Genomic DNA, 24,248 nt, shown 5'->3' on the forward strand with positions numbered 1-24,248 from the left:
TCCAGGGATTGTAATTGAGATGAAAAAGATGTGGTGTAGGCCAGGGGTCCCCAACCCCCGGTCCGCGGCCCGGTACCGGTCCGCGGCCTCTTAGAAACCGGGCCGCGAACCGACCCAGTGGAGCTTCCGCAGGCGTGCCTGCGGAAGCTCCAGCTGAGCCCCGAGAGCAGCGGACCTCCCGCAGGCACGACTGCGGAGGGAGCGCTCGTCCTGCGGCTCAGCTGGACCTCCCGCAGGCACGCCTGCGGAGGGTCCGGCAAACGAAACCGGTCCCTGGACCTAAAAAGGTTGGGGACCCCTGGTGTAGGCCATCCACTCATTCCCATTCCTAGTAAAGGAGAAAAAATGTTCCTTGTGAGGTCATCTAGATGACAGTTATGATATGTTGCTATCATGGCAGGGATGAGCATGGATCTTGTTAAAGGTTTCAGTGGTAATAGATGGACCAGATTACTACTTTCTTCCAGTTTGAGGTGGTGGTATTAATACTGTACAGTTCAATGTGCCACCCAGATCTACTTAGTCTCCTCTTACTTTGACTGTTATTCAAGGATGGTAACTTGGATTTTGTTTCAAGAAAAAATTTTTATGTTTGGAGTAAATAACTGAACTGTTGTGGTGGTCAGGTAAATAAGAGTACATCGGTCTCTCTACAGTCTGTCATAAATTTAGTATAATTTCTGTAATTACTTCATGATAGACTAAGGATTTGAACAAAACATTTAGAAATTCAAATGGTAGACCAGTGCCAGATAACCACACCTGTGTTCTCTCATAAAAAAAACTATTGAATTGTAGACCCCCATACTTGAGTTTCTTGGGTATGACCTCAGTTGGAATCTGGAATGTCCGCTCCAGGCTATTAGTAAGGGTTTTTTTTGTCTACTCAGCTATAACTCAGTTTGGAAGATCACTAAGCTTCAAGTGAGGCTTCTTAGATCTCCTTTTGTTGTGAGTAGGTGGTTGGCATTGCTCATCCTGATCTGCGCCAAATAATTGCAAGATTGATGAATGGCCTCCTTTAAGTATATAGGACTCTTCCAAAAAAAATTTGGGGTTCAATCACTGTTTTGTTTTGGGTTTCTTGGCCACTTATTGCATTAATAATGTATTAAGTATATTTCAACTTAGTGTTGAGTAGATTTTTTTCAAACGCTGCGTATATGTGGCATGTAGAAAGCATTTGCCTGGAAAAGCTATCAGTTACTGTTTGGGGGCGGGGGATTGTTTTGTTTTTAAGGATTTTTAGCTCTTAACCTTCCAAACATAAACCAAGTATAAAGTCTAACTGATATAGTGCTGTCTTAAGTCTGCAGACAGATGGCTCCAGTGTGTTTGCCACTGCTCAGCTTTGCTAAGCTTCAGCAGCATGAATGTTAATCAATTTTGACTGCTGCCATTAATAACCTTGTGAGCAGCAGTGGAATTGATAAGAATCTAATCATTTTCATTTGGTTTTCAGCACTCACCCCTTTCCCAACATCTTGGTGTTGGAATCTTCCTTTCCTCTCATATCATTTTTTAAGCTACTGGGTATAGTTATGTTAAGGTCTCTGGTAAAATTTCCAGGCCCTGTTTATGAGTGGATGATATGGATAGGAGAGTGTGATTTGATTAGGGTACTTTTTAAAAAAAAAAATGTGATAATGAGACAGAGTCAGAGAGTGATTTTTTGGGGGGAGGGGAGAGACCAAATAGAGGGGTGATAATCAGACAATATAATGTAGGGATATTTTGCAAATTGAGAGAGACAAGGAAAAGAGAAGACTGACAGATGTACCACAATTGGAAAGAAAATGGAATGAACCTAGGAAAGAAAATTGCATATAACAGCACACAACAGCAAGGAAAGGACACATAGTCAGTTACATGTCACCGTGATTGATCGGTCCTTCAGCCCTCCTATAGATTGCGCCAATCATGACGCATCTTCCATCAGTTACATGTATTAAGTGGAAAGTTGATTGACACTGTTACAATTAAGTATCCTACACAACTGTATTTTCCCTTTAAAATTATTTCCTGGGGGAATTCTGTGCCAAAAAAATAAAAAATTCTGTGCACAATATTTTAAAAATTCTTCAGATTTATGCATAAATAATACAATGTAATCACACTAGTTTCAGTTATTTTGGTAATTTATTTCAAAATATCTATCAGAAAGTATGTCTATAATAATACAGACAAAAATAGATATCCGGAGTGTTTGGTGTTTTTTGACAAATTCCTTACTAGGCAAATTAATAGAGATTTTTGAGTAATCCATCTAAACTACAATACAGAAACTTATTTCCCTCTCCCCTCAGAAGCAGTGCAACGGCATGGGGCAGGGTGCTGCGCTGTGGGCTGCTGGTCAGCCACAGCTATCTGTTCTGGCATCACAGTGGCCTCTGGTGGGCGAAAGGTGGAACTGCAGCACCTCTCAGGCAGAGTGGGTTTTTTTCTGCACAGAAAATACAAAATTCTGTGCCGGACATAAATTCTGTGCATGCACAGTGGTATAAAATGTAGGAGGCATGGCTTTGGGGAGTTAATATTATGAGAGTTAGCTTCAGTATTGTCAAATAAACACATGGCATTATCTTACTTTTGTAGGAAGATGAAAAATTTCTGACAGAATTGTTTGCACAATTAACAGATGAAGCCACAGATGAGGAGAAAAGACAAGAATTGGTAAGCATTTGTAAAATATTCATGAAGTGACTATTCGTTGTCTGAATGTTGTTAATCACTAGCATGTTGTTTTCTACATTTCAGGTAAACTTTCTCAAAGAGTTCTGTGCATTTTCTCAAACATTACAACCTCAAAACAGAGATGCTTTTTTCAAAACATTGTCTAATATGGGTATACTGCCAGCACTAGAAGTCATCCTAGTAAGTTAATGCAATATGTATTTTTCTGAGATGACTTTTTGTAAATATTTGTTGTAACAGTTATATTTTTTCATTTCAGAAAAGATAATTATTTAAAAAGTAGTTACAGCAACACTGCCGTGTCATGGCTTTCTGAAGTACTTTAGTGATTTGTTTTGTCTGAAAGGGATACTGTCATCTTGAAATTCAGTCCACTTGAAAGTTTTGTTTTGGTTTGGTTTGTTTTTAAAGTAGTCTTAGGTATTAGATCACTAAGTCCCCCTAGCAGTTTTTGTGAATTTGCAATTTTTTTCCCAATCTTTATTCCTTTTTCTGGTCTGTTTCTGTGTTCAGACTAAAACAGGGCTATGACCAATAAACCAGAGAAACTGTTAAACTGATTACATACAAAGCTATCAATTAAACCAGAAAAAAACGGTGGGGGGGAGCCCTCAACTCTTATTTATGGTGACTTTAGTTATTACTTGTAACAGTAATAGTTAATAATAAAAATTCAGACAGAACTATGATTTCTGAAATTTCTTCTGCTCATTTAAAAAACTACTGTTATGCCTTTCAAGTACAACAATTTTTGTTCTTTAAAGTACTTAAACAGTTTTAATTGACTTTCCAGGGTATGGATGATGCACAAGTGCGAAGTGCAGCTACTGATATATTCTCATATTTGGTTGAGTACAATCCATCCATGGTACGAGAGTTTGTTATGCAGGAAGCTCAACAAAATGATGATGTAAGTAGGAGGTCCTCTGAAGCTTTTTTAGAAGGTTCATATTTATGTCTCTATTATTAGTGACTAAATCCTACTTTCTGAGTTTTCATTTGACAAATGTGCATTTGAAATAGTTTTCTAGAACCTTTCCTTTAAAAAAAAAAATTAACTATGGTTGGAAGGTTCTCTCTCGTACCCATCACGGTAGTATTTACAATAATATTATTAATCACAACACAATTATATAAACTACAGCTTACCCTATTTTATGTATTAATCTTTCATATTTGGAAAGGTGACCATATCTCCTCATTTGCATAGCCTTTTTGGACCCCAGTCCTGCAAACACTTAGTCATGTTCCTTAACTTTAAGTGTATGAGCAGTCCAATGGGGCCTGAGCACGTTCTTAAGTACTTACAGGATTGGGGTGTTTAAATAAAAAGTAACTTTTCTACCCTGCCAGGTTGCTTATTGGAGTGCACCAATTGATGTGTAAATTTTAGGGCTGTCAAGCAATTTAAAAAATTAATCACAATCGCACTGTTAAACAATAATAGAATACCATTTATTTAAATATTTTTGGATGTTTTTTACATTTTCAAATATATTGATTTCAATTACAACACAGAATATAAAGTGTACTGTAAAAAAACAAAAGAAATAGTATTTTTCAGTTCGCCTAATATGAGTACTGTAGTGCAATCTTTTTATCATGAAAGTTGAACTTACAAATGTAGAATTATGTACAAAAAAACCTGCATTCAAAAATAAAACAACGTAAAATTTTAGAGCCTACAAGTCCACTCAGTCCTACTTGTTCAGCCAGGTGCTCAGACAAACTCGTTTGTTTACATTTGCAGGAGGTAATGTTACCTGCTTCTTGTTTACAATGTCACCCGAAAGAGAGAACAGGCATTCTCATGGCACTGTCGTAACCAGCCTCGCAAGATATTTACATGCCAGATGCGCTAAAGCTTCATGTGTCCCTTCATGCTTCAACCACCATTCCAGAGGACATGCCTGCATGTTGATGACAAATGTTCTGCTCGATAACAATCCAAAGCAGTGCAGACAGATGCATGTTCATTTTCATTATCTGAATCAGATGCCACCAGCAGAAGGTTGATTTTCTTTTTTTGGTGGTTCGGGTTCTGTAGTTCTGTAGTTTCCGCATCAGAGTGTTGCTCTTTTAAGACTTCTGAAAGCATGCTACACACCTTGTCCTGCTCAGATTTTGGAAGGCACTTCAGATTCTTAAGCTTTGGGTTGAGTGCTGTAGCTATTTTTAGAAATTTTTGTGTATTGTCTAATCTGCAGTGAAAGTGTTCTTAAAATGAACAACATGTGCTGCATCATCATCCGAGACTGCTATAACATGAACAATATGGCAGAATGTGAGTAAAACATAGCAGGGGACATACAATTCTCCCCCAAGGAGTTCAGTCACAAATTTAATTAACACATTTTTTTTTAATGAGCATCATCAGCATGGAAGCATGTTGTTTGGATTGGTGGCCAAAGCATGAAGTGGCATACAAATGTTTAGCATATCCCGCACATAAATACCTTGCATTGCCAGCTACAAAAGTGCCATGCAAATGCCTCTTCTCACTTTCTGGTGACATTGTAAATAAGAAGAGGGCAGCATTATTTCCTATAAATAGAAAGATGGAATTTTGAATAAAAAATGAACCCATAGCTGTTTAAAAATGTATTCTGGATCTAAAGTACTTGGTATATATTTTTAGCTGCTTTATATACCTGTCTCCCATAATCTTTTTTGTGTTACTTTAAAATACAGTTAGCTAAACAAATAAATAAATTGTACTACCCTTTATTTCCATGGTAATTTAAGATGATTCTGATCATAGCTCTATTTAATTTCTGTATTGGTGGCTTAAGACCGTAATTAAATAGTGAGATAACTAAAATATTTTTAGTTCATATTTGGCCAGTTTAGTAGAAATATATCCAGTGTTTCAAGTTAGTTTTAAAACTTGTTTTGTTTCAGGAAATAGTTTACTTTCATATTGTACAGCTGCTAATCTTGTTTCTGTATGGAAAACCTCCTACAAATATGGCAGACAAGTTATAATCTAAGGCCCTGATCCTGCTAACATAAATTTGCTTAATTTTACTTGTGAGTTGACCCATTGTCTTCATTTGACTACTCAGGTGTGTAAAAGTAAAGCATGTACATAAGTGTATGCAGAATCAGGGCCTTAACCTGATGTCTCAATTTCTGGATGGCCCTGCTGTTGCTGGTAATAGGGCATGCAAGCACTAAGGGATTATATGAGAATGGAAATTTTTACTCTTGAACTCCTATTCTGCAAACATTTATGCATTTGAATAACTTTACACATGTGAGTAATCCCGTTTAGTTCAGGAGTCCCATGTGTTTGCAGAAGTAGGGACTTGCATTGTATTTTAAAAGGACACTCAGGTTAAAACTCCTAATTTCAAAAAAAACAAATTCCATAATGCACATCATAAAATCAACATAAGAATTTTATGCATGTACCTTCTCACCATTTATGCTGTTTACTTTTTTTTGTATTTTCAGTTTAGACTAGTCTATTTTTTTATCCAAGTTTTTTATTTATCTGCCATTTGTAGTTGCTCTGAAAGATTCTCATGGATGAGTATAGTGCATCAGTATTAGGGATACAAATAGAGTAGGTTTTCATGGGCATTTTTAAAAATACATTTCAAGGATCTATTTCTGTTAGTCCTAAATTTTGTCCTAAAATCTTTTATTTTACAAAATCTTAGTTTTGGGCCAAATTTGACCTGACAGTGTCCCTTTTTAATTTTAGTTTTTCTTAGTCATAACTAATCTCTTCATTTTTATATCTTCTCTATTAGGATATTTTACTCATTAACCTCATCATAGAACACATGATTTGTGATACAGATCCTGAACTTGGAGGGGCAGTCCAACTCATGGGTCTCCTTCGTACTTTAGTTGATCCAGAAAACATGCTGGCCACAGCCAATGTAAGTGCATTCCCAAATTCAAGTTTGGTTGGGTTTTTTCGTGTTTTAAAATTTTGTTGGTAATTTAAGTTACTTTCGTATTAAAATATTGATATATTTTTTATCCTTTAGAAAACTGAAAAGACAGAATTCCTGGGTTTCTTCTATAAACATTGTATGCATGTTCTCACAGCTCCCTTACTGGCTAATACAACAGAGGAGAAGCCTAGCAAAGGTGAGACTACTGTGAATGTTGGAAGTCATGTCCAAGGCTATTGAATTGTAGTACATAGAATAGAATAACTGTCAAAGGATGTCTGAAACTCTGCATGATCAGAATAAGAGTATTTCAAAAGATTTTTGTCTGATTTGAACCAGAAAGGTGACTCAGAGCCAGGTGAAAACATTGGAAGTATGCTTTTCAGTTACTCCTTTTGAAATGCATATATTCAACAAAGAAAAATAAAATATAATTTCGAACCAGCTTCCAGAAAATTTTGAAATTGTATTTTATTTTTCTTTGGGTCTCATGTGCATTTATAAGAGCCTGTAACTCAACTACGTTTCAGATCAACTAGTTTTACATTTTTTTAGACGAAGAAATCTGAGTTTAAATTTTCCATTTTTCTCTTGTTCTTTAACTTATCATTCTAATGAGTCCATCAATAATTTCATCTTCGCTCTAGTGCTAGGTTGTAGTCTAGAAACCTTTTTTAAAAAAAAACAAAAAAACCTAACTTTTAAAATCTCTTACATGGCTTTTAACAAATTACCTTAGGCTGGGTCCACATTAGAAACTTTTGCTGGTATAGTAATGTCAGTTAGAGATGACTTTTTGGTACAACATTTCTATACTGGCAAAAACCTTAGTATAGATGCAGTTATGCAGGGCATAGCAGGGCTTTTACTAGTCTATCTTACTTTGCTCACCAAACTGGTATAAGCTATACTGTCAAAAGCACCTTTTTGCAGATATAATCTGTGTCTATAGTATAGGAGTATTTGCTTGGGTAACAATCCTGGCAAACCTTTTCAGGTGTAGACCTGGGCTTTTGGTGAAAATACCAAATCCAGGGATTGTATATTTGTTTTGTAAAGGTCTAAGCGTGGCTTCCAGTTATTTACCTAAACTAGGTGCAGGAGAGCACAATGGCATTTAAGCATCTAGTTATCTGATTGCATCTGCAAATTTGGAGTCACTTTCTGAAAAGTAGGCCCTAAATATTTTTAAATTCATGTTCTTGTTAACATTTTGTTTTTTGTTTATAGATGATTTTCAGACAGCCCAGCTCTTGGCATTAATATTGGAATTGCTAACATTCTGTGTAGAACATCATACGTATCACATAAAGAACTATATTATTAACAAGGATATCCTACGGAGAGTACTAGTTCTCATGGCCTCAAAGCATGCTTTCTTGGCATTATGTAAGTTTGAATTATAGAGAATAAATTTAGCTGTGTGAAGATTAATATTCTTTGATTGTATTTTACTGGAAGAAAAACACATTTACAGAAGCATGACAGTTACCAGTTCAGCACAAATATGCTACCTTTACAACTAGGTCTATATTTCTCATAGCAATTTGTTGATATGTTATTCCTCAATGATGAGGGAAGATGAAATTGAAAGAGGCTGTATTAATTAAACTAGCTAGGGGAACACTCCATAGGTTTTAAATAGTACTTGCTTTAGAAAAAATTTCAAAAGCATTTTTAATTGGACATCTGGATCTCTATCTATAATAAATGTAACATTTTAAAATACCGAAGATTTTCACTGTTGATGCATGTTCAGATGCTTCTCCTGAGCTAGTATTTAGAATCTAGTAACACTACATTGGTCAAGGTCAGCACTTCTTGGGTTTGTTGATAAGGGCATTAGTCCACACCAGAGATGTGTAAATTCTAGTGTGTTGCACATTAACTGGCCTGTTGTGACCCTGCTGGCACATACTAAAAGTTCCTTGGCATGCATTAACGTAGTCCCATTTAAAGCAGAATTATGTTAACACACATATGAACTTTTAATGTGCATCAGCATGGTTCACGTTGGCTGGTTAATATGTGACAACCTAGTGCACACTAGAATTAACACCTCTCTAGTATGGAGTAATGCACCATATAGACAAGACCTTTGTTGTGCTAATTATAGTACTTCATTCTGGAGAGAAACACTTCTGGTGATAAATGTCAATGAGCTTTGCACAGCCATGTAAAGAAAATCCATTTCATTGTCAAGACTAGTGGTGGGAAGACCCTGAACAACAACTCCAAAAAGTTAAGTGACTAATTGAGCAGTTGTTAATACTTTGCAAAATGTCACTTGTAAATGTGAATAAAGAGTAGGATAGAAAGTTGAAAATTTGCAGGGAAATAAGTAGCTTGGATTGAGGAGAGCTTTTTGAGTGTTCCATTGAAAATCATTTTGGCAGAATCAAAGCCCTTCAATAATGACATTTCACACATGCATAGTTGGTCCATTTTCATCACTTCTCACAAAACAATGGAGGGAAGGTTACCTGCATTAGCCTTGGTCTACAGTACAAACTTATGTCACTATAACTACGTTGCTCAAATGTGTAGAAAATCCCCATCCCTGAGCAATGCAGTTATACTGACCTAACTCCTGGTGTAAACAGCACTGAGTCGAGTTATAGCTACTGCCTCTCAGGGAGGTGGAGTGCCTGTGCTGACAGGAGAAGCTCTCCTGTTGGCATAGGTAGCGTATTCCCTGAGGGCTTGGCTACACTTGCAAGTTGCAGCGCTGGTGGAGGCTTTCCAGCGCTGCAATTAGTAACTGTCCACACCTGCAAGGCACATCCAGCGCTGCAACTCCCTGGCTGCAGCGCTGGCTGAACACCTGGTCTGCTTGGGGAATAAGCATTGCAGCGCTGGTGATCCAGCGCTGCTCATCAAGTGTGGCCACACACCAGCGCTTTAATTGGCCTCCAGGGTATTAGGAGATATCCCAGAATGTTTTAACTAAATTACTTTTTGTTTTGTTATGCAGCCTCTCTTTGTTTTGTTGTGAACGAGCTCCGCGCGGAGCTCCGTTGCCGGTGCTGCTTATCTAAAAAACAAACAGAGCTCCTGTTTGCTGTGATCAATCTGTACCTGGCTGTAAACAATCAAATGAGAGGCAGGCAGGGAGTGAGTGAAACAGCGGGGAGTCGTGTTGGATGCAGGTTGTTTGCAATTAAGAGTTAAGACTAAGGGGTTGGAAACATTTTCTGATTTTTTCAAGGCAGGAAGCTAAACACACAGTGTTGGCTCCAAAAATCCACTTTCTCTCTCCCCCCGCTCCCTGTCACACTAGACCCCACTCCACCCCCCTCTTTTGAAAAGCATGTTGCTGCCACTTGAACGCTGGGATAGCTGCCCATATTGCATCACTCCCAACAGCGCTGCAAATGTGGCCACACACCAGCGCTGGTAGCTGTGAGTGTGGCCACACACCAGCGCTGTTCCTGCACAGCTGCACGACCAGCGCTGTAACTCCCAGCGCTGCAACTTTCAAGTGTAGCCAAGCCCTAAGACTACAGTAGCGTAGCTGCACTCCAGCAGCGCTGTAAGTGCAGAGAAGCAAGCCCTCAGTTATCTACAGTAAGGTGCTGTGAGACCTCAAATGCTAAGGTAGTGCTAGAGTTCCTCAGAAGGGAGAGCCTTGAAGATGTAAATAGATCAAGGCTCCACTGTGCGTTTGAAAGAGAGAGAAAATGCCATTTCTCATTTAAAAATAAGAAGGTTTACATTTAAAAAATTAATACAAAAATAATGAAATAGATTCAAGACTCTCATTGGAAAATAGAAATTTATGAGCAAAATTCTGATTGGAGGAAAATATGTTGAGAATTTGGTCATGAAAGTGTAGATGGCACAGGGAATACCAGTAGTTTATCTTTGACTTTTGATCACAAGTTAAATAAATTATGTAGTCTCTGTCTAAATTCCAGTGGGCTTCTAAATCTCAAAAGCATAGCACAGTAAGGTTGACAGTGTCTGCTCCAAAGAGGGCTGGGACTGGATTTTAAGATTTAATGATAAATGCTGGGAAGATTCAGCTAATCACCCAATACAATACCTGATTACAGTCTGTACTACTTATTTCTTATTTTTGTTAATGGCAAATTTATCTTTTTTTTTAATGATTACATCATAATCCAACCATGAATATTGTCAATGATTCCTACGTTGTTAAATGATTTTTCTTTTAAACTTGAACTGTTGTTTCAGTTACACACTAGCAGTGTAATTATGAAATGTGCCTAATTTACAGCATTCTATTTTGTTAAAGCATGTTCACTGAAAAGAGATGACCTGTGTATTTAGGATTACTCTGAAGGATTTTTTCCTCCTGGTAATGTAAAATGTCATTACATTTCAATTCTAGTTTCAAGAGCTACTGTAGATTTAATCCACAGGATACTGGATATTTGAGTACATAATCCATTACCAACAATGTAAAACTCCGTGAGCGTTGGGATTGGGAGTATCCTTCTTGTAGTCAGCTTGGAACAATTGCTGGGTTTTTTGCTTTTAAATGTAAAATATTAAAAATTCATGGCTTTTTAACAACCATTTCTCTGTTTCAGGTGCCCTTCGTTTTAAGAGAAAGATAATTGGGTTGAAGGATGAATTCTATAACCGTTATATAATGAAAAGCTTTTTGTTTGAACCTGTGGTCAAAGCATTTCTCAACAATGGATCCCGCTATAATCTGATGAACTCTGCTATAATAGAGATGTTTGAATTTATTAGGGTGGTAAGTACTGTCTTGAATTGACCATTTAATTTTTATAATACATCATGTGTACTTCGAGTTAAATACTTGAATTTATGATACAATTATGGATGCCCAGTTGCATCTGATGGTGTTCAGATGAAAGCATCATAATAATGTGACCACTAGAAATCCGTAATTTAAGTGAAGTTTTGTATGTACCACTGTTTGAAAACACTGCCTTTGTTGTCAAAGCTCTACATTCAATGGATGTATAGTGTTGAAGTTGCTCTCCATTGTGCCTAGACTTAAAAATGTAACCATTGTATAAACTAACTCTGGATTTGATTAATTTTTTCTGGAAAGTATTAAAGAATAGATGTAACTTAAAATTTCACACATGAACACGCTAATTGTGTGCTCTGGTGCAACTATAGTAATACTAAAGAATATGAAGACATGTGTTAATCTAACTGATATAAATATTGGTCCCCAAGATTTCTGGCTGGGCAATAAGGGACTAGTCAGTTCCCTCCAGAGAACTGTTCCCCCACCTGCCACCTTCACCCAGACCCTGGCAAGATGCTGTCTGGTTTTAAGATCCACAAGGGGGAAGGGCAGCCTGATGTTAGGTTGGGGTGGGGGTCTGGAGGACATTAATCATTCCCCACTAGTCCTGTAGGAATTACTTGGGAAATGTAACATATCCTGGAGCTTTAGTAACTCTCTGTGATGGGGATCATCCCACTTACATGGGGGGGCCCCAGGGTAATCAAGGCCTGGGATAGTCGTTGTTGGTAGCACAACTTCAGTGGAGTCAAATTTTTGGAGAGTGGTATTTGTGTTGAAGCTCCAGAGCCAGAGGACCCTGGCTTCCTACTGGTCTCTTAAAGTTCTGTAGGATTGAGAGCTGTCCCCACAGCTCATTTTGTGGAGAAATAAACCTCTCTTTCCCCTTGTCTTCCCTCTGACATAAAAATATAATTATTTGTTTTCCTTTTTTTGTTGAGTAGTGATTGTTTATTCTAGAGAGGGAGAGAGGAAAATAAAAGTATTGACTTCCTTGTTTAGTTATTACAACAAATATAAGGAGACTGACATAAAAATGTGTAAATTGCCATACAGAGATATTAATTTTTTTTAGAGTTGCTTTCATTGTTTTTATACTGGCTTTGTAGACGGTTTTTTTTACCCTTTTTTTAAAGTTTAGAAGAATTTATGAATACAAAACTGTTATTGTTCTCTTTTTTATCAAATTATTAATCAGAAGTTAAGTACCAGATTTCAGCTACACTGGTATTTACAATGTTTTTTTAATTAAATAAATTAGTATGCCTTACTTCAAAGGCATTTTATGAATATTGCATCTTTTCCATATCTTTCAGTTATACCCTGCTGTATTTTTATTACAGTAACAAGATAAATTAATTGTCTTGAAGAATTAAAAGGTCACTGTTTTGATTGTACTTTTCTTATAGGAAGATATAAAATCATTAACCGCTCATGTAATTGAGAATTACTGGAAAGCACTGGAAGACGTAGATTATGTGCAGACGTTCAAAGGATTGAAACTACGATTTGAACAACAAAGGGAAAGACAAGATAATCCCAAACTTGACAGGTAAATATACATTTCCATGTATTAATACTTCCATGCTAAATTGTATTTGAGGATATAGGCATTTGGATTTCTGTGCACTAGCAGGGCAGCCATGAATAATTCAGACCCTTTGCTGTTTGCAGCTCAGGTCTTGCTGAACAGATCTGATTGATAGTGTGATTTCCAGATCTGTGTTGCTCAAACACTTGGTTGGTGTTCAATTGATGTTTTTGAATTATTTATATTGTGGTTTGAACACACTGAAAACACATTTGAATGAAATTATGCATGTTACCCATTGTAGAAGTTTAAATTTCAGATAGAGTTGCCAACTTGGTAATATATAAAAACTGGACACTCCAGCGGGAGTGCCAGAACCTCCCCTATCCTCCCACTTCCCCCTGAGGTCCTGCCCTGCCCTGCCTCTTCCCCCCCAGGCCTTGCCCTGCCCCACCTCTTCCTCCTGAGCCCCCCCCCCCCCCACACACACACACTTGCTCCTCTTTCCCCCTCCCCCTGTTGCATGCTGCTCTTCCACTCTGCATGGGTCAGGAAGGACTTGCCTGCTGAGCCGGGGCTGGCAGCTGCAACTACCCGATGCACGTAGGAGGCAGCCACGGCTGAGTAGGGGCTGGCGCGGGTGATGACTCGGCACCGCCCAGACTCTCTCACCTGCAGTAATTGAACTTTCGGTGTCCAGTCAATAGATCTGACCGGACACTGTGAGGACCCCTTTTGAACCGGCATCCAGCCACCCTAATTTCAGAACATGCTGTGTTATTTTAATGTATATTTGACTTCATTCTGAGAGATTTCTTAACTCTGATATTTCAGTTTGAGCATCTGAAAATTTAAGCAAAGGAGCAGGATTACAGCGGATTTGTTTTAAAATGCCATAAATGTCTTTAATAGAACTACCATGTTTTAGAGTGTGCTTCAAATATACAGTATTTTGTGCTAATATGTTGTGTTTAAATTTTATTACTTTGAATTATTAGTATCTAATACCTGGTGAACTGAGCATTTCAATATATGTAAAACTCAAACCCTAGAGCTTTTGTATTAGCATGCGTGTGGGAGGGAGGAACAAACATTCATCCGTATCAGAGATTTCACATCTGAGGAAGCTATTTGACAGTTATTCCCACATTTAAAGGCATCACATTATCTCTACTTAATTTATTGATTTGTCAGCATATCTGATTTAGAGGTGCATTGCCCTTAATTAAAAAAATAAACAATATTCTCTCTTTGCCCCTTTATGGCATTAGCCCAGCACAGAAGAAATCCCTCTCTCCTATTCAGTTAGAAAAAAACAAAACACTAAGAGCTAAATTGTCCTTTGCGTTTAGCTCAGGCTAAGGGATAGCTCATAGTTGTGCTGTCTCAGAGCTGCCTAAGGAAAGAATTATGGCCCTGAGAGGCACAGTTGGCCTAACTTTCCTCCTCCTATGCCTATAGTGGATATGGGGGCAGCCCTCCTATTCAGAGGCAGCATGGGAGGGGAGTGTCTTGCTGTCATTTACATTCCTTTGTGGTCTCGTAAGCCAGGCCACTAGCTGGCCCTAAGTGAAGCATGCAAAAATAGCAAAGATTTGATTATGCAGTTTAGTGCAAGAAGTACTTTGGTTAAGACAGGTCCACAACTTGGGAGAGTGTGAGCTCCAGAATACTCACAAGGGTGTAGGACTTAGTTTGATTTAAGATGAAAACTTCTAAACTTACCAGAATTCTATATTCAACAAAATTAAAAATGGTACTGAACATAGACACAGCAAGACCACAGTATTGCCAGTCGCAAGTATTAAAATATCATGAGTCAGGCCACAAAAAACATGAGAGGTTGAAAACAAACTGTTCTGGATTCTTTTTATTTGCCTCCTGATTTTTGAGTGTAGAGGGCTCATGTTTTTAAGATTTTTCTCTGCACTCAGAAGCGGTAGAAACTTAATCTTTCACTAAAAAAAAGTAATGTAATTTCCTGACTCCAGGAGCTGGACTTCAAAAATATACACTAACCGTCAGATTCACAATAAAATTGTGAGAGTTGACAATAATGACACCTCATTCATGACATCTGTTGTTACAACATTTGTATTTACTGATAAATGAAAATTCAATCAATTAAGTATAATTTGCACTATAGGACAACGATAATGCATTAAAATGTCGTTTGTTTATTTTGGCAATTGTAGATCAGTATTATGACAATACTCCACAATTTACTTGTACTAGACTATTCTTAGTAATTTAAAGACTTACAGCACCTTTTGAAGAGAGTGGTGATATATGTGTGAATGTGCTTATTAGTGAGGCTTTACTGTGCTATATACTACAAAAATTTCTCTTGTTGGATTTCTTTGTGTAGTCCACGTGAAGTAAATAAATGTACTGGTTTCAGGATGACTTTTAAAAAAAATAAAATATTGATAGTTCTTTTATCACATTATTTTTGTCTATAAGCTCAAAGTGTGTAAACCTATGCTGTGCTGATTTATTCCAATATTTATGTAAATTTAAAGTGATACTTGAGTGTGAAAATCCTTAAAACCTACTTGTTCCACAGCATGCGCTCCATCTTGAGAAATCATAGATACCGCAGAGATGCGAGAACCCTAGAGGATGAGGAGGAAATGTGGTTTAATAGTGATGAAGATGATATGGAAGATGGCGAAGCAGTGGTGCCCCCCTCTGACAAAACTAAAAATGATGAAGACATTATGGACCCTATTAGTAAATTCATGGAAAGGAAAAAATGTAAGTGACTGGAAGGAGAATGGCAGTGTATCTAGCTTAAATGAAAGCCTGGGCTTATTTTTAAGGAAGTATTATTTCTACTATAGTCAAGGGTTTGCCTGTATTTTCATATAAAGCCTTATTTTTAGTTTTAGAACTTGCTACATGCAACTAAACTCAAACCATTTTAGGTTTTATTCATATCTGTTTAAAGGCATAAAAGTGCAAAAATAATGTTCTCTGAATGAATTTGCCTGTTTTTCTTAAAGGACTGAAATGAAGAAAATCCCAGCTGAATAATCAAGTTGTCCATATGCTGTTTGCTTAATTTATATCTAGTCAGCTTCTTTGTACATTCAACAAATAATATCACTGAATAGTACACAATGGGGTCCTGGTCTGTGACAAAGGCTGTTAGGCATTACAATAATACAAGTTACTATAAAAATATATTCATTTATCTCCTTCCACCAAGGTACAAGTGAAGTTAGACAGATGTAACTTTTGTAGCAAAATATTAAACATTTCATAACTCACATTTATTTACAAAAGTCACTGGGGTATCACTCAAAACTACATTTCTTTTCTACAGTGAAAGAGAGTGAAGAAAAGGAGGTCCTTCTGAAAACTAATCTTTCAGGTCGTCAGAGCCCAAGTTTCAAACTTTCCTTCTCTAGTGGTACAAAAACTAACCTTACCAGCCAGTCATCTGCAAGTAACTTGTCTGGCTCTCCAGGATCGCCAGGATCTCCAGGATCACCAGGATCACCGGGATCAGTTTCTAAAAGCACATCTCAGATGGCAGCTATTACTACCAAGGTATCTTTCAGCTGCCATTGGTCAAATTTTTATTCTAGCAAATTTAGAGCCCATCTGATCACCTACATAAATTTGAGTTATTTCCTTTTGTACGTTTTCCTGGTCTCTGGCACTTTTGAAGAGCCTTGACCTAATATAAACAAAAGGAGTATTTAAATAAATTTTTGTGCACAAGTTTGTGCACCACTTCAAAAAAATCTTAAGTATAAAGTATTTTTTTAATGTATCTCCATTTTCATTTATTTTTATTGTGGACTATAAAAAGCAATCTACATTCATTGGATTGCATAGGAATACTGGGGGGGAGGGGGCAGAAATAGTTTGCTGTTGAAAGAGTTAATGGAAATATTACCAAATTTTGCTGCATACCAATATACGTCCCTAGCAGCAATTCTTACAGCAGTGTCGAGACTCCTACAGCTATTTTATTAGCTGTGGCCATATATTCTTGGAGACAGTTGCTGTATGCCACAACACACGTGTGATTATTAAAATTTTGCTTCGAAAGAAATTTCAGCTTTTTTTTCAATTGACTGTCAGTTTTCAGGTGCAGCACACTAAACTAATAAAAAAAAAATCATTAAAAAGGATTATTAGTAGTTGTATGAAATTTCCAGAAGGAGGATATTAAAACACCAACAACACTATATTTGTAAATGCAGTTAAATATAATTTTAGGACAAAATGTAGTTAACATTTGTGTATTAACAAGATCGATTTTCACAGTGGGAAAAAAATATATGGAGAGCAGAATTTCATGGTAATAGAAACCAACTAAGAAAACCAGTACCGACTAGTACTGAATTCTTCCATTTCTGAAAAGTTGCTTGGATCTTTCTCTAGTCATGTGTTCTCCCGGAAGCCTGGAAATGAGGCCATTTCATCAGTTTTTAAAAGTCTGGATGCTTGTTTTTCACCTCCAATCTCATTTTTGTTCTATCTTACTAAAAAAAATTTTCTATCAGTCATAGTATACCTGCAGCAGGGAATCCTGATTGGAAAGAGAACTAATGTGAGATTCCCTTAAAAATGTGTCCTCCGAGTTCTTTTGTAGGGAAGAGGGGTGGCAGATTTGTCCCACCCATGGAAGAAGCAGTAGATCAGGTATTCATGGAATTTAACTGTGTCTCCAACAGATTCCCTATCCATGTGGAGGCTTTTGTTCCCTCACATGCCTCTGGTAGCCCTGCTGCACTTCCTAGCAGCAGAGCAGAGTTAAAACTCGGATACCTTTAGGACGTTCCTTACATTAGTTACTCTTCAGAACAGAGGGGATTCTACTAAAACATGAATACAGGGATTGCACATCTGCCTACTCCCCTGCATGCATGGGTCACTGAGTTTTTGGAGGAATATGGGAGAATAGGATAGTGCCACAAAGGAAACTAATGGTTCTGTTCTGGAATAACAGTATCTACACACAGAAAACTCCCCTTTATGTACAGATATTAGGGGAATGATACTGCCCTTGTTTTTTAGTATTCTATAAATTAGTTTTTGTTTTATAACTCACTCACAAGCTGAAAAGCCAGATCAAAAGTGAACTTTAACTACAATACTTAGATTGTTGACAGTTTCCTGATCCTGACAACCCCTCTTCTTTGATCCCATCCCCCAAGCAATAAATCTAGCTGTAGATACGGTCTTGCATTTGAGTTATTGTTTTAAATGTAAAATGGTCCATAGTACTATGAAAAGATTATATTTACACTACTGTTGTGCAATTTGTTGGGTTATCTGTTAATACAGTGCAACAATGGTCTTTCTGTATAAGATATCTTTCTCCTAATTTAATACAATAGTATGTCTGTGGATTCTGAACATTTTTCTCTAAAAATGCTGTTATCACTTTATTCTTATATACACCCATTAGAAATAACATTGGAATTAGGTTTTCTAGTAACATTTATTTGCTCACATTATTTTATATATATATATATATATAATATATATATATATAATATATATATATATATAATATATAATATATATACATATACACACACACACAGTGTAATGCTGTATAAAATACAACTGTATATTGTGTGTGTATATTGTATACAATATACTTGTTGCATTTATGCCTTGGTATGCAATGGCCAAAATTTTCTAACTTGGATGTCTAAAGTTAGGCACCTAAAAAAGGGACTTGATCGTCATACATGCTTGGCGCCCATAATTCTTTGTAGTGATGTGTTGACTAAATTCCAGAAATTGGAAAATACTGTAGTAAGTGGGAGTTGTGGGTGCTAACCACCTGGTAAGATCAAGTCACATATTTAGGTGCCTAAATATAGATGTAGGTGCCTAACTATAGACATCTGAATTAAAATGGTTTGGTCAGTATGTTCAGTGTAGATGAGTTCATGTTACTAGAGATGCTTCTAATTTTGAATTTCCTAAAATTGTTTAAATTTTGTAACCTTCACATCATATTAATAAAGCTACTTTTCATATAATAAACATATTTACAATTACTATTACTACTTTTAAATTAGTGTTAGTGAAAAGAGACCATATTATAAAATTATCCTAATTGATAATTCAATTTGAAGGATGTTCCATATTGTCTCTGAAGTTCTGCCAGATCGCTCATTGCTGCAATCCAGTCAACTATCCTAGGTAATGGAAATTTCCATCTTTGTACAGATTGAGCTGCAATGACAATTTTTTTGCTGAGTAGTTTGCATTTTCTTTAATTTCTACCCAAATTATCCCCATAGGTAGGATTGTTTGGAGGGGTAGAACATTTTTTTTGGACTTACTGTAATCAGCACTTCCAAAAGATATTGCTTTTGTGCATGTTGGAGTTGGGTTTTTTTACAAAACTTCAGACTTATCAATATTCTTGTGGTAATAACATTTTCTAGTATCTCTGGGATTGAGCAATATTTGGTTCATTTTTGTGTACGTCTTAATTATTTGTATTTCTTCACAGGGAGGTCTAGTGGGGCTTGTAGATTATCCTGATGATGATGAAGAGGATGATGAAGATGAAGATAAGGAAGAAACTGTACCTTTGTCAAAGAAAGCAAAACTTGAGTCGTCATAATGGCAACCGTCTAATATCAATTCCAGTTGGGGAAGGAAAAAAACTACTAATTTTTCAAATGAAAAATAATAATACACAACAAAGCAGCAATCTTTTGTGAATTACTGTGTGTGACACAGATCAACCTATACAAATGGATTTCTGCTAATCAAGTGCCAATTCAAAGGAGCAGAAGAAGGGGAAAATATTACATTTAGGGGGAAGACTTATGCCTTTGAGCTCTCCAGCTTGGACCACACATTGCCCTTTTCTCAGGGAAGGAAATGGAAAAAATAAAAAGCCAACAGGGCAGGAGTTTTGTTCATGGAACTCTGGATTGGCTGGTCAGTTACTACAATCAGAATATGCTTTCTTGGACAATGTATGAGACTTTTGAAGAAAAGGCTGTCTTGCCATAATTCTTCACTAAGAATGCCAGCAGTTTCTTTGTATAAAGAGACCTGCCTTTGAAATCATACATTCTGAACATTTTAGTCAAGCTGCAACAGGTTTTAAAAACCTCTATGTGGGAGGGCCTGAATATAAAGTTTCCTCTTTTTTTATCTGTTCCCTTTTGCCCTTTAAACTGCAGATTTTTTTGGAGGTGGGGGATTTGTCTGTCCCTTCTTGATTAAAGATTGAGTGGAATTCTAGATGTGGTCACTTTTTGTGTCATAATTTTATTTTATTTTATTTTATTTTGCCCCCCTGAGTGTATGCTTAGTTGTTGAGTATATATTTGGGACCATTAAAAATTTTTTGATGTAATATAATCTCACTGTTGTGCTGGTACCTGTTTCACCCTGTGTAATTTTGTTCTGCATCACAAATCTTGATATGTGTAGGATTTTATGGAAGATGGTATAGTTTTTATTGAAAAAAAATGATTCTTGCCACAATGTGCATACAAAAGCAATACTATTTTGTGACTAAATATTTTATATTAAACTTTACATCAGCAACTGTCTTGAGAAACGATTCAGGGAAATAGGGTGGAATTTAAAAAAAAAAAAAGTTGAAGAAACCTATAAAGATGAAATTAGTATTCCAAAGAGATTTTGAAATATCATAACTGGGAACAGTGATGGTATACTTACGAATCAAAATGGATGATGGATGATTTAGGCACACCAGTATATTGACACATTTGACTTATGAAAATAAAAAAAGAAATAATTAAAGGTGAAGGAAAATCTGCATTAGTGGTATTTTTTAAACATCTGACTCCCTTTGGAATACCAGTTTTAGTATTGTTATAAAGATGTTTCCAGGATTTATCGCTTACCAGAATACCATCTGTTGAGATCTATTCTGATACCTGGCTGGAAAACAGTAATGAAACTCAGAAACCATATCTGTTTTCCAAAACCTGATGAGTCTCAATTCTTAAGTAGAGGGATGTACTTTCAATAAGTAGCAAAATAATAAGAGTATCTTGTTAGTTAGAAATTAGTTTCATTCTTTTCCAATCAAAAGATACCTGCTTAATGAGAAGTTGATTGCCCTCTGCTCATTCACATCACCAGACTGTCACAAAATATGCCATTTTATAGTGGGATAATGATCAGTGGGGATCCAGGATTTGACCATAGATAGCAGCTTAGCTTTTAGTGTCTGTAGGTGGAATGTTGCATGGAAACTGACACATTGTCTGTAAGGTGCCTACAAAAAATACTTTTCGGATTGTGTGCCAGTTGTCATTGTCAAAGCAATTTGAGCTTCATCTTTATTAATACATATGTAATTGCACAGTAATTCCAGATTTAAATGAGAAAACACAGTGGAGGGGACAGGAGGGGAAAGTGAATTTGTTATTCTAGAATACAATGTGAATTAATCTTTCTTTGCATTAACTACCTTTTCCTCAACAAGTTACTTCTTGCATCAGTTTTTCAGGTCCATTGTTACTTTATAAGTTATATTCATAGTGTATGGTTGTGACATACGAGGATACAATCCAGACTAATGAGCAGCTGTGTGACCCCTGTCCTGCAGCCTTGGGTAAATTACAATTCCTTGCTGAAGTAGCTCCCATCTGGGCCACAGACAGCATGCAAGCCACGTCCTGAACGTCTGTATATAACTGCAGCCTGCCAGCCACACTTGGGTTACACTTTGGCTATCACTAGCCTTGGTTATACAGTAGAATGACTAAAACAGTCCTAGATTTTCCCCCAGAACTGTGTCCTGTACTGCCTAGCTCTCTCCTGGACAGTATATGTATTTTAAGGAAACACGCCAGCTTATTGTTTCAGATAGTTATTCAGACACTTCAATTTAAACACAGTTTTATCTAATCCAGTGTAAAACATAAATATGAGCACCAGCAAAACAACGGCAAACCTGGAATTGGCCAGTTTGGAGAAAGAAGCAAAGGACAAAGAACATGAATACTAAGACTGACACCCGAGATGAGAATGAAGGAGCAGGAAGCTGCCCACTGGTGAGCCATGGAGCTGAAGGAAAAAGAAACAGCTGCCCTCCAGTGAGCCCTGGAAGCTGAGAAGAAAAAAGAAAAGAGAAGCAGCTGCCCAAAAACAAGCCATGGAGCTGAATGAAAAAGAAAAAACAGCCCTCCAACAAGCCTGAGAAGCTGAAATAGAAACAGCTGCCCACAAGGGAGCCATGGAGCTGAAAGAGCAAGAGGCCCAAGAAAAGGAGAAGGAGCAGAAATATAATTTGGACTTGATGGGCAAAAACATGGACAGATCCCAGAGTCACCAGCCTCTCCCTCAACTTAAGGAACCCTCAGCTGAGACAAGTTGTGTTCTGCATACAACGAATCGGACTGCATTGAAGAATACCTTACCACTTTTGAAAGGCATTGTAAGGCACCCGAGGTTGCAGGGCATGAGTAACACAGCTACTTATTCATCTGGATACGTCACAATGGTGGTCTGTAAAAGGACAATTATCAGTGAATTTTGTACTGATGAAAGGTGTTAACCCAAAAATGAAGTTATCTGTCACTAACCGAACAGGTACAACCCACAGTTGAAATGTGAGTTTCCCCACATTGCTTTGCTGAAGTGGCTCAATGCCAACTTGGAGGGGTTTATGGATGTGGGGGGGTGTATTTCAGTTGTTGTTGGTGGTTGGTTGGTTTTTAATTTAATTTATCTGATCTGAAAGTCTGGCTAGCTGTAAGCCAGTCCTGGAAATGGTATTGCTTGAAAACTATCGACTGTTTCGCCATTGTGATAGGTTCAGCTGTACCAACTAACTGGAAATGTGAGAGACACAATTGATGGTCATTGGACAACAATTTGAAAACCAATGGCTTTGTATCTCTCTGGATGTGCCACTAAAGGGCAGCCATCAAGGCAGGAACAGGTGCCACTGTTCATCAGCAAAGGGCCTAAGAAGATTCTTGGTATCTAATCATTTTCATGCTACTGCTTATTAGCAGTAGCAAGTGCTGCTTCTTTGAGAAGATGCAGCTGTGTATTTCACTTAGCTGTGTGCACACCCATCGCACGGGAGCCAGAGAATTTTGCCTAGCCGTACCTGTACAGGGTTGGAGCTTGCATCTCATGGCCATAGTTCCTCCCCTCACTATATGAGGTGGTGCCACTCTGACCCCTCCCTCAGTTCCTTCTTACCACCTGTTGGTGGAGTCTGAGCTCTGGGTGGTCTTAACCGCACAACCTCTCGCTATTTTAGTCTCTCTTTGTAGTTGTATATAGTTAGTAGTACCCTTAGTGTTATATTGTATTTAATTAAGCATTCCTCTGTGGTGCCCTCACCGGGGTTTAAATATCGTCCATCATGTGGGGAAGCAATCCCCAACAATCCCCATACATGATGCATGCTGTGCTTGGGCAAGGCCCATGTGAAGGAGCAATTGTTCAATTTGTTGATCATTCATGAAACAAACTCATGGCTAGGGATCTTTGCCTAAAGTAGCACCTATTCAAACAGACCATGCGGCCTGCTTCTGCACTGAAGCCACCTTTGTCTCTGTCTGTAGTCTTAACCTTCCACAACAGTTTGCATGTTCCTAAGGCTCTTAGGCCACATGTCCACTTGCACACAGGTGGTTCGTTTGCAAAGCTGCGCCTTTGTCTTCTTCAAATATAGCTCAGGACCGTTTAACATCCAAACCTTCACACTCTGGACAGGTTGGTCTGCCTCCCTCCGTTGATCCTGGACTCCTTGAAATGGTGGAAGGTTCAGAGGACTGTATGTTGAGGTGTGCCTTTTACACCAGCACTTACCAATCAGGACTGTTGTCATTAATACCTCCCTGGTAGGTTAGGGAGCACATCTGGAGTCTCTGAATGTTCCTAGCCTGTGACTGGAGCAGGATAAAAGGGAAGGTCTTTTCATGGATTGAGAACTGGTTAAAAGACAGGGAACAAAGGGTAGGAATTAATGGTAAATTCTCAGAATGGAGAGGAGTAACTAGTGGTGTTACCCAAGGGCCAGTCCTCAGACCAATCCTATTCAACTTACTCATAAATGATCTGGAGAAAGGGGTAAACAGTGAGGTGGCAAAGTTTGCAGATACTAAACTGCTCAAGATAGTTAAGACCAAAGCAGACTGTGACGAACTTAAAAAAGATCTCACAAAACTAAGTGATTGGGCAACAAAATGGCAAATGAAATTTAATGTGGATAAATGTAAAGTAATGCACATTGGAAAAAATAACCCCAACTATACATACAATATGATGGGGGCTAATGTAGCTACAACAAGTCAGGAAAAATATCTTGGAGTCATCGTGGATAGTTCTCTGAAGATGTCCACACAGTGTGCAGTGGCGGTCAAAAAAG

At 37.5% G+C, this 24,248-nt stretch overlaps 1 protein-coding gene across 2 annotated transcripts in view; it reads left to right on the forward strand.

Annotated features, from left to right (window-relative positions):
* The window catches only part of PPP4R3A (protein phosphatase 4 regulatory subunit 3A), a 66,494-nt gene extending 46,369 nt beyond the window's left edge, over positions 1-20,125 (forward strand). The window contains exons 5-16 of one of the 2 annotated variants that reach the window (XM_045015079.1): positions 2,596-2,673; positions 2,758-2,874; positions 3,488-3,605; positions 6,451-6,584; positions 6,696-6,798; positions 7,833-7,991; positions 11,159-11,328; positions 12,765-12,907; positions 15,453-15,643; positions 16,215-16,441; positions 18,997-19,063; positions 19,380-20,125. In XM_045015079.1, coding sequence (XP_044871014.1) covers positions 2,596-2,673; positions 2,758-2,874; positions 3,488-3,605; positions 6,451-6,584; positions 6,696-6,798; positions 7,833-7,991; positions 11,159-11,328; positions 12,765-12,907; positions 15,453-15,643; positions 16,215-16,441; positions 18,997-19,017 — 1,461 coding nt within the window. In that variant the 3' untranslated portion in view covers positions 19,018-19,063; positions 19,380-20,125. The remainder of the gene's footprint in view (positions 1-2,595; positions 2,674-2,757; positions 2,875-3,487; positions 3,606-6,450; positions 6,585-6,695; positions 6,799-7,832; positions 7,992-11,158; positions 11,329-12,764; positions 12,908-15,452; positions 15,644-16,214; positions 16,442-18,996; positions 19,064-19,379) is intronic. The other variant, XM_045015078.1, reaches the window with a different exon arrangement.
* The last annotated feature ends 4,123 nt before the right edge of the window (positions 20,126-24,248 follow it).

This window comes from Mauremys mutica, chromosome 4 (assembly GCF_020497125.1).
Source record: "Mauremys mutica isolate MM-2020 ecotype Southern chromosome 4, ASM2049712v1, whole genome shotgun sequence".
Classification (NCBI taxonomy): Eukaryota; Metazoa; Chordata; order Testudines; family Geoemydidae; genus Mauremys; species Mauremys mutica.